This window comes from Melanostigma gelatinosum, assembly GCF_949748355.1.
Source record: "Melanostigma gelatinosum genome assembly, chromosome: 19".
Lineage (NCBI taxonomy): Eukaryota > Metazoa > Chordata > Actinopteri > Perciformes > Zoarcidae > Melanostigma > Melanostigma gelatinosum.
The window spans coordinates 18,431,761-18,442,958 of record NC_136652.1 but is presented as its reverse complement, the minus strand read 5'-3'; the positions used below and the strand labels follow the sequence as shown (position 1 = coordinate 18,442,958).

The 11,198-nt window shown below is 44.3% G+C and overlaps 1 protein-coding gene across 3 annotated transcripts; it reads right to left on the bottom strand.

Annotated features, from left to right (window-relative positions):
* Positions 1 to 2,648: 2,648 nt before the first annotated feature.
* On the bottom strand, positions 2,649 to 9,047 carry wdr20b (WD repeat domain 20b; the record flags this gene model as incomplete). 3 transcript variants are annotated; one of them, XM_079290928.1, is made up of 4 exons in its annotated part: positions 2,649 to 4,377; positions 4,639 to 6,105; positions 6,242 to 6,424; positions 8,796 to 9,047. In XM_079290928.1, 4 exons carry the CDS (start codon positions 9,042 to 9,044, stop codon positions 4,321 to 4,323), a joined length of 1,956 nt encoding a protein of 651 aa, XP_079147054.1. In that variant the 3' UTR covers positions 2,649 to 4,320. The 3 variants fall into 3 exon arrangements, with proteins under 3 accessions (XP_079147054.1, XP_079147053.1, XP_079147055.1); XM_079290927.1 differs by lacking the exon at positions 8,796 to 9,047 and having other exon boundaries at positions 4,639 to 6,095; positions 6,242 to 6,343; XM_079290929.1 differs by lacking the exon at positions 2,649 to 4,377 and having other exon boundaries at positions 5,957 to 6,095; positions 8,796 to 9,044.
* Positions 9,048 to 11,198: the final 2,151 nt, after the last annotated feature.

The window sequence follows — 11,198 nt, the reverse complement described above, 5'->3', positions numbered from 1 at the left end:
AGTTGGTTCAAGTGTTCCAGATCCTAACTTCTGTTCACCTTAATTGGCCCTTAATTGGCCCTAATTGGTATTTTTGTGTCTTGTCCCCAATTCTCAGATACACAGACAGTTATCAAATTATTTTAATGGACGAGGTGCTTTGTAGCCAATTAACCCAATACCCTGGAGTCCAAGCTCCCCAAGCTGCCAAATGCCAGTACAGCCATTATAAAGAAGGAGCCATGAATTCATCATCCTGTTCATCCTGTCATCATCATCCTACTTCCTGACATAACTCATTCCTTCCTTTCTGAACTCACTAAAGGTCTTCACAATGGGCTCAATAAGTATCCCTGTGGAATCTGTGTAAAAATAGGTAAATTGGTTCATTTCCATAATCTCGATAGAACTGTTTGTCCAAAGGAAATCCATCAATGACGTAACCAGAAAGTGTTGCTTCTGCACACTTCATTTTTACGCGTTCATTTTCTTTGACCAAAATCTTAAACCGCTCGCCTGCTGCTCATTCTTCATGCTTATGGCTCTGAGAGAAAGCGTATTAATCATGCATATAGCCATTGCACACATTGCTGTGTAAAGACAACTCTGGGTCAATACATAGAGGCATGCAGACTGCACCACTGAGAAAATGATGAAAGCAGGACCAGAAGAGAATTCTCTCTCAATTCGTTGAATCAACTGAATGTGGCTGACAGCGCACGTAGTTGTAGAGACAGAAAGCAACATAAAAGTGCATGTATTACAGTCAGTGGAATGCTTGTTTGATGTGAAACCGTCTCGCTGAGCACCAATCCTGATTGATACCTTGATACCTGCTCAGCATTGATGCAGCTCAGGGAGGGTGCAGACCAGTCAGACAGCGGCTGTCATGCGTTGAGTGACACCCTGACGGGATGATCAGGCCTCCTCCGCCCCGCTGATCACCTCCTCCACCCTGATGCCACAGGCTGCTGGATTCATGGCTGTGAGTGCTCGTGTTTCTTCTGAAAGTGCCTCATGAATAATGGAGGAGCAGATTTATTCCCCTCTTGGAATATAAAATATATATGAAGTTGTCGGGTGAAGTATTAGGAATGCATTTGGAGAGAGAGAGAGAGAGAGAGAGAGAGAGAGAGAGAGAGAGAGAGAGAGAGAGAGAGAGCAGGATATACCTATATGGACAATGATTTGTCCCGTTTGATCAAGAGATGTTTCTTATTAGTGCAAATTCACTCAATGGCTGTGAGGAATTCCTAAACTCTCATTTGACTGAGCGATACTGCCACCTACTGGCCCCAAACTGGTAATTATGGGCTATATTACAGGTCCAGGTGGCAATTTATGTGGAAGAGAAGAAACAAAGACTCAATGGCCAGTTCAGTAGCATGTTAGTTACACGTACATAATGTTTTTGGCGAGCACGTAAAAGCCTACATACATTTGTAGTGTGCGTTGCATCCGGCTGCAGGCCTGCAGACAGTTCTCCATTGATGAAAATCCACAGCTCAATGGATATCAGTCATCCTTCGACCTCTGCTATATATTCTCCGGTTGTGAAATGTCTAACTGTCTGCCAGGAAGGTCTTCGTCTTTCTGCTGTGTGTTGTATGTACAGCACCTTGACCATCCTATTGAAGGCCCTACACGCCTCCGGTCCTCTTATCGTGCCTGCTAGACCTCTTCTCAGGGCCGTGACGTTTGAAATCGCCCTCAGTCTTCTGTCACATGACTTGCAAACACCTGTTCAGGTGGGGACAAATGATACCTTTTATTTTTGATCAACATACAGATGTTTGTGACCTCACGTATAATTCCCAGTGTAGCTCCACCCAAATACAATATAAAGAGAGGTCTAATCAACCAGAATAAGCGAAAACAGCTGTGTGAGGGTGCAGGGTCTTTGGTTCGCTCCAACACCCATACTAGCATACTATTTAGCATGCCAGAACAAGATTGCCACTGTGTTCTCAATCGCACACTTTTTCTTTCTATGTGTACATGCTGCTGCCATACGTATACTGTTGCATGCAGTATGCATTTAATTGAGACATACTAATTCGTCACAACATTGCACCTTGCTATATGTATTGGGACATACTAAGTAGTATGATATTAAGGGTATGGGAACGCACACTTGGTATGTCCCAATACATAGTATATCAAAGGCAGTATGCCAAAAATACCAGGATGTCCTGCTGCTTCTGGCCGTATTTCTGCAGTATGCAAGCCAGCGTGTTTTTTCTGCCTATTCTGACCCACAATCCTCCGCACAGCAGATTTATGAGCAAGACGGTCCAAATTCAAGGTGCGATGTTGTGACTAAGTAGTATATACTTGGTGTAGAAAATAAATAGTGTGTGAGTTGGAACGCAGTCATGGACTTTGGTTTAACAGCTTGTGTAACTTCCAGCAGGGCTCCAGAGCGCTGGTCTAATTAGCTGATAAGTGACAACACCTGTGGCCGGGCCTTTAACAAACTGCATTACAGCCAATAAAAGACCTGGCCTCACGCGGAGGGAAGCATGAAGGTTTATTCCCAGCTAATGAAGACACACTGATCCATGCGGTGAGCACACACGCACACACACACTGAATAAGAGTCACACAAATGGAACATGTAATCTGTCAAAGCTGTTTTTAATAGGCGTCACATGGAGGAAAAAGGCTCCCACTGTTAATATCCTCAGTCTCTCTATGTGGGCGTTTGCAAAAACACCTCGAGCACGCACACCACCGCCATCACGTGCCGTCAGTTAAGTTGGTATTTCAACAGTGTCAAACGTTTGTTCAGAATCAGTTCAGTAAGTTACTCACACAAAACCTCAGACTCCCAGATCTCAGCACAGTCTGCAGAACATGGGTCTGATTTGTTAGTTCAAGTGAATGCACGCACATGTTGATGGATGGGACTAGCGGGGGGGGGCTATGCCAGCGTTATTCTTCCTGTGGTTTACCTGAGCTCGGAGTGATGGCTGAATTAGACCGCTGCATCTGCCTATTGTTGTGGAAGGAGTCTGCAACGACAGGCTAGCTAGCATTCAGCACTACCTGTTTATTTAAGAGGGTTTCATAGATGTCTCCTATACCAAACGTTTTCATTAATAAAAATACACCTGGATTCTCTTTATGTACAACAGAAAGGAAACGTGTTCACCTGCATATTCAAGATTCATTTAATATTAGGTATAGATCTTCTGTATTAGAAATATCACTATTTTCTGAAATAAGGATCTGTGAACTGACGTAATCATGATCAGTTCACCCATAAATCATTGAAGTACAATATTTACATATAATACAGAGCCCATTAAATCTGAAACAATATTAAAATAAATGTTCAATAGATACAAAGGTTTTTTTTTTTAAATTCTATTTATATTTCAACCTTGTCAAGGAGTCCTTACACACTCCAAAAAAAACGTAAAGCCATTCTCCTCTAACTACTAAGTGCAAACAATTTTTTTTCCATATAAAAAAAAAAAAAACTACGATTGCAGCATCCAGCGTTGAGACAGAGGGCAATAAGAAGCCGTTTCCCCAAGTGCTTCCAAAGCGGTCTTCCAAAATATTTTGCTCACGTTCCACAGCCATGAATTTAAAAAAAAAAGGGAAAAGCAACAAGAAATGAAAGAAAATCTGTGCAAATACACTTTAACGTGTGATACTACTGATTAAAATAGTCGGAGGGGAAGTGGAACGCTCCGGTTTCTCTTGAACAGGTGTCAGGTACTCGGGCTGCACAACAGATCGCCCAGGAAGTGGAAAATGAAAAGAGATGCGGCTGCTGCTCCTAAACAACCCCTCATCTAATTCCCTTTTTCCATGAAGACATTTGATGAAACAAAAATACAGGAAAAGAAATCTCAGAATTAAAACGCACACAAAAGGGTTGGGTTGAGGCATCGCCACAATGCGTACAGCATGTCTAGTCGTTACAGATCTACAGGCACAAAGGGTTGGGCATTAGAGTTTGTTATTTTCAGACTAGACACAACTTGATATGACCATCGACGGTTCAATGAGCCAACAGATCCCTCCCATAAACCTCCTGGACGATTTAAAGCTTGCCATCTTACTTCCAATAGCACCCTTTTTTTATGTTACGCCCAGACAACAGGGCGTCGAGTTTCTAACCGATGGCCTGGCCAACATCGGTTATCTCTAAAGCATGAGCAGTAACACGAAGAGAGCATCTGGATGGCTGTAGTGATGAGAATGAAGGTGACACTGGAAGATCGTGTGGTGTGTGTGACGGTATGTGGAGGAGCGCTGCAGGACCTTGGCCTTGGTCATCCCCGTCTCTGTTGCATGGAGCTGTCATTAGCAGCACCAGCACTGGGGCTATACTACTGTTCCACTGGGGGAGTTGGCTGGGTTGTTTTGAGATGATAGCAAACCCTGCGGAGAGACAGATAACACACATTGATAACAAACAAGAGTGTTACTCGAATGTATTGAATAGCGAGGCCGTGAGGTTAACTGACGGAGGAAATGTGCTGTTTAACCATCAGAATGCTGAGGGCTTAGTGTAAATCTCGCTTGAAATAACCAAAAACCTTTGGCTGCACAGAGCGGCACTAGCAGCTTCTGGATGCAGAGGGGAAAATGCAAGTTAAGAGGTCGTCACATGACAGTGTCCTCGAGAGGCCCGTCACTCACCACTTTCCCCGGCCTAGCCCATGTGCAAACGAAACCCTCCTGACAGGCTGTTACCAGACAGTCCTCAAGGAAGATTAACACAGTGAGTCTCTCGTGAGCGATCTTCTTGCACACCAGCGGCTCGAGCAGCGGCACGTCCTCCATGCGCGGGCACAGCAGAGTGCCCAGAGTCTTAGCGGCCTCCGCTTTTGCCGTCCGTGTCGAGCTCAGCTGGTTGAGCTTGTCACTGCTCTTGCTGCTGATGTGACCCATGCTGTGGTTTCGCTTGTGGTCCTTCTCGTGGCGCTCCTTGCGCGAGTCGTGCAACGACAGAGTTGCGAACTTGCTGACGCCGGTGGCAATGAAAGCGCTGTCAATGATGCTGTTGGCCTTGGTGGAGGTGGTGGTGGTGGTGGTGGAGGCGGCGGCGGTGGTGGTGGTGGTGGTACTGCTGCTGCCTGTGTGACTGTTGGGGGTGCTGCCCCCTGTTGGGTTGGAGGAGTGTGGCAAGCTGTTGGACCGAGGCAGGGTGCTGGGGAGGGAGTTCGGTGGGTTGCCACTGGTGCTACTATTGCTCGTATTGTCTTTACCATTGGTGCCACTGGGATTGGTGGCGGGTACAGTCGCAGTAGCAGTCGTCGTAGTAGTAGTAGTAGTAGTAGTTGTAGTTTGTCCAGTGGCTGGAGGGCTTGTAGCACTCATAACGTTAGTGTGAGTCCTGGTGCGGGACAAAGGAAGGTGAGGGAAAAGAATGTCCTCCGTTAGGTCCCACAGGCACAGCTGGGTGTCCTGTCCCACTGAGCCAAACCTGTAGGTGACACTAACAGGCCTACTGTCCGTAGAGTTTCTCTTCGAGAGCCGAGAGTGAGCGCTGTTCGCTCTGTCTCTGCCCACACCGAAGTGAATCTGCTCGTGGAATTCCTCGTCACTGCCGCTGAACTCTGCGGGCAGGTCGCCGTCCTCCACACTGGTGGTGCAGTGGTCGAACGCCACCACGCTCACCCACGACTTGTGACCGTGCCCCCTCGCGATAACTCTGCAGTCCGAAAACGACCACACCGTCACCAGGTCGTCCTCCCCTCCGGCCACGATGTACTGTCCGTCCGGGCTCCAGCACACGCACAGCAAACCGCCGAAGTAGCTCTTCATCGTTCCGTGGAGCTCGGCGGCGTCGAAGCCGAACACCCGCAGGAAGCCGTCCTGGCTCGCGCAAGCCAGGAACTTGCCGTCTGGGGAGAAGGCGAACTCGTTGAGCGCCCCTTCGCCCACCGTCCAGCGCAGCAACGGGTTGCGAGCCGACTTGCTCTTGCAGGTGTGCACGGCGTAGTTTTCGCCCTGCTTCAGGAGCTGGTAGTGAGGCGCCGTGGTGCCGCAGGTGTTCTCCACGTTGTACAAATACATGCTGCCACTGGAGTGAGCCACCAGAAACAAGCTCTCTGAACCAGGAACCCATCGCACACACGTTACCCGGGACTTGTCTATAAGTCTCTGGAGGGAGAAGGAAACAGAGAAAGACAAGGACACTGGTCAGCTAGTTATTCCAATATTTACAAATGAATGATTTATTTTCAATATCTTTGAGTTGGATCAAGCATCAGAACATCAGACGTGGAAAGGAACCCACCTCTTCATTGAAGAGTTTGCTCGTTTCCTTCTTTATCGGGTCGATGAGCTGCACCTGGCCCGCTGAGAAGCCCACCAGCAGGGAGACGCTCTCTGCCGTCGCTGTGATCGGGTTGAAGTCATGACATGTGGGCTGCGTTCCTTTGTATATCCTCTTGTCTATAGGCTTACTAAGATCAGCAGCCTAGAGAAAACACAAATGCACACAAGTGAGTCAAAACTGTTTGAAGTGTCATCCGTTTCAACACTGCTCAGAACAGACAAACAGCTGTGACTGTGAAGGACACTCACTTGGCTGCTAATTTATTTATACTTTGTTTATAATAACTATTAGTCAGATATGGCCTCTCCTTCATGGTGAATCTAACACTGAACAACTGAGCGCTTGTGTTTATCTTGGAGATGTACTCAAAAAGACTTATTGTAATTGAAGATTGACAGATAATCTATTTAAACGTCAGTCGCCGTAAAGACCACCATGTCTGGTAATTTCATTTGATTCTCTCAAACCACCGGGGGACAACTTACTCCAGATCAGAATGCCAGAAATGGGGTCGATTAAAGTTATAGTCCACAGAAAAAACACTTTTTAAAAACTCAAATCTCTCAATGCTGGAGACAAATATCCCAAGAGCACTGTGGGCTGCCCTCTACTCTTTGTTTGTGTCTACAAAGTGCCAAGTGTTCCTGGTGCATGATCATGATGTATTGTGACACACGGGGAGTCATTATCCAAAAATAGAGAGGACGATCCGCCCAGCCGGAGCATATAGGTTAACTGTTTGGTTTGTCTTCCAACAGGCGGTTGACAACTCAATTTAAATCAAACATGACGTGATGAAATGTGATCTATGAGCCACACCACATGACACAAGTTTAAATCCTGTTATCTGTAACAGAATGACATCAATCATTATAAAACTGAACCAACTGAAAACAATTAACTAAACCTGTAGTAGGTCTAAAAGGAAAATGATCTATAGACCCAATTAACATAATTGCTAAACTGGCAGGAATGTATCTGGCACTGAACCAGTGCAAATGTGATATTTGAAATGGCTTTGTTTTATTGCTGCAACTCTCTTGTGGTTTATTTTAATGCATTAAAAAGGAAGCAGGGAGAAAGCTTAAAGGATGCATTTTTAAAAAGCTGCCAGTGTCGTCAAAGTGAAGCTGCTCTAAATTAAATAAGCAGACATTAACATTTCAAGTGCTTCAATGATGACTATAAGCTTCCCCTATTGGCTACCAAAAATGGCACAATAATGAGACTTCTCTGACTTCCATCAGCAACAGATAATAGTTTGTGTTTACTGCGTGCTATCAGAGCTGCAACGAGGCCTTAAATGTTAGATACCATTATTCAATGACATTTTTGTCAATTTGAAATATTCCATGGGGAGGAAGGGTAAAAGAAGATGCAGTCACAGACATTCACATTCCCGCCATCAGTACAGCCATCACTGTGGGGAATTTGGTTTGGCTTCATCGACAACCGATTAAATGCTTTATTGGATCATGATCTCATATTTTACCAGCTATATTGGCTGCTACCTGAATGTTATCCATAAACAGTAAGTCTTAGTGTACTAAATAAAATGTAGCAGATTCATATTCTGTTTCTAAACTGTTGTATTATATGCAATTGATTAAAAATATAGAAATACCTAAGTCATAATTGGTGCTGCTGTTAATAGCTAAAGTTGGCTAGCGGATCCTGACTGATGCATATTTGTTTTTGGCATATTTCTAAATAAAATACTCTTGTTTACTCTGTCTTTGGCTGGAAATACAACTTCCTCTCATGGTTCTCTCTGTGCTGTGAGAGAGCACCTGGATTTGGATAAATAGCAGCAGAGTTCCCACAGAGAGGGGCTAGGCTGCTGATTTGGGTATTTCTGTGGCTACTTCAGGGACAACTACATCATCACCATCCCTGCTAAACAAGACCCAACGTGGCTTCTTGCTGCAATGACATCACTCACTTTGTGCCAACCAAACAAGAGGATCATATTGTATTATTACATCACATCCAAACCAGACAATGGAGTGCACACATCATTACATCACGGATAACAAACACCCCCTCACTACCATTCTCCAAACACAGCTCGAACACTTAGTTCCGTGATAGAAAAAACACCAAAGTTGACCCTGCTGGTGAGCACTGTTGACAACTTGTCACCCGTATGTGGCTTTACAAGAACGAGGATAAACAAACACCTCTCACGGCATGACAAGACGGGGCTTTCCCCCAAGTGATCCACTTCACTGGAAAATATAATGTCACGGCTTACCGCTCAAAACAAACTTTAAAGCGCACACAAGTCTCACCGAGGCAAAAAACACCAACTATGGCGATGTTAGCTTAAGAATGCTAATTAGCCCCTAACTTAGCTAAGGTCTGCAACATGGCCTTGTCTTGACAACCTGCGCACTTCAATGACAGAAGCTCAGAGAGTTGACAGCCAGGGTGCAACACGTCTGAAGACGCCGAATCAACGGGCAGCTAATGGACAACGCGGGCGTCGTCGCCGCAACTCAATATTGTTTACCTTTCTCACGCCTTTGTAGATATAAAAGTACAGTTCCCGGCCCACATTGAAACAGATCCTGTCGCCGTTGCCGGACTGGTCGTTTACGTTGACGAATGAGACCTTAACGGGGTTGGAGCCCTGCGAGTTGAAAGGCACCCTATTCGGGCGGCTGTATTCGGAGTGAGTGAGGAGTTTGTAGACACCTTCTCGTGTGGTGAATTGAGTTTTAATTTCGTTCATCTCCTTCCCTCCTCCCTCCGCCGCCATCTTGGAAATTGGCGTTCATCCTTCTTCTTCTTCTTTAAATTTGATTGGCGGGTCGCAACCAACTTGTATAGGTGCATACCGCCACCTACTGTACCGGAGTGTGCAGTTTCAGGGTAACCTTTTCTTCACTGTTTCCACCTAAATCCTACGGTCTGATCCCGTTTCTTTAAGAAATCGCAACAGTGCTCTGCAGCACTCCCGCCATTCTCCGTCCACTGCCAGAACTCCCTCCAAACTCCACTTCCGTCCCAACTGACATATTTTTTGCTTCAAGATGTTCCTGTCTGAATTGTATCTTTGATATTTCAGGATAACATGCTCCACGTCTTCCGTAACATTACAAATAGTGCACTTATCTGAGTCCATTTTTGCCATTAAATACAGAGTTGAGTTAAGTCCTGTATGTCCGAACCTTAACCTTGATATTATGACCTCCTCTCTTCTATACTTCCCTTTGTATGTCTTCACATTTATGGATTTATGGTTATCGTTGTCCCACTTCTTCTGTCACAACTCCCGTCCTGCCTCTCTGATTAATGCTTTAGCTTCCCCCTTTCCAAAAGGAATTTTCAATATCTCCTCTTCTTTTAGTGTTAGTGCTCTCTTTGCAATCATATCTGCTCTCTCATTTCCCTCCACACCTACATGAGCAGGAACCCAGCAAAATTGAACATTAATTCCCAGTCTTTGAAGTCTCAACATTATCAGAGATATTTCCATCACTAAATCCTCTCTAATTGTTTGTTTTGTCTTCAGGCTGTTTAAAGCTGCAGCAGAATAATTTCAGCTGTAAAGACAGACAATCTGTCATTAATTCGTTTGCATATTGCCACACTAAATGCTGGTATGAATACCCTGATCCCACGTGTCCATTCCCGTTATCTTTAGATCCATCTGTATAAATCTGCAGATAGTTACAATAATTATTATTGATGTATACTTGAGTCTGATGTCCAATGTCATACAATTTCCTTGTCATCCATTTCTTCCTCTCTTCTATGAGTGTTAAATCCATATTGTGCACTGGTAGTATCCACGGAGGAACATTTCCCCATATTACATTGGGCCCATACTCTAACCCAGTTAACCAGTATTCTTTGGCTGTTGCACTGATTGTCCAACCAAACCCTTTGCCTTTACTTTGGGTGTATTCCCAGCATTCATACAGCACATTTGTTACGGGAAGTTCCTCTGCAGATCCCTTTAACTTCACCCAATATGCCAGAGCTAGTTTTGCTCGTCTTAGGCTTAATGGCAGTTCGTCAGCTTCTACCAGAAGTGCGTTGTTTGGGGTAGATTTAATTGCACCTATACTAAGTCTTAGCGCTCTGAACTGAATTATATCGAATGCTAGTAATGTACTCTTGGCAGCTGTTCCATCAACCATACATCCATAATCTATACCTGCTCGTATAATAGCCCTATAGATGTCCATTAGTGACCGTTTATCTGCTCCCCATTGATGTCCAGAAACTGCTCTCATAACATTGAGCACCTTTTTACATTTAGTTTCAATATGCTTAACATGAGTTCTCCACAAACATTTTTCATCAAACCATAAGCCTAAATATTTAAACTCTGTCACCCTCTCCATACTTTGTCCATATAATTTCAGATGAGTATTGCTTATATTTCTCTTTCTGGTAAATAGCATGTAGCAAGACTTATCAACAGACATCTTAAACCCCCAGTCATACGACCACTTTTCAACATTGATTATAGCCTTTTGAATTTTACTGATCATATGTCTAATATTTCTTCCCCTTTTCCAAATTGCTCCATCATCGGCATATAGCAAGGAGCCAATATCTCTGTCAATGTCCATAAAGACGTCATTTATCATAATATTCAATAATATAGGGCTAATAATTTACTATAGTAAATTCTTCAGACACGGCATCTCCAACTTTTACCTTGAATGATCGACCAGACAAAAAATCCAATATCCAGTTCTACATCCTTCCACTAATACCTATTTTATGCATTTTAATCAATAGGCCCTCTCTCCACATGGAGTCATATGCTTTCTCTATATCAAAATAGACTATAGCCATAATCTCCTTCATACTTATTGCTTTCTCTGCCTCGTTGCTAACTTTTATCAATGCGTCAAGTGTCGATCTACCTTTACGAAAGCCATTCTGCGATTTATTT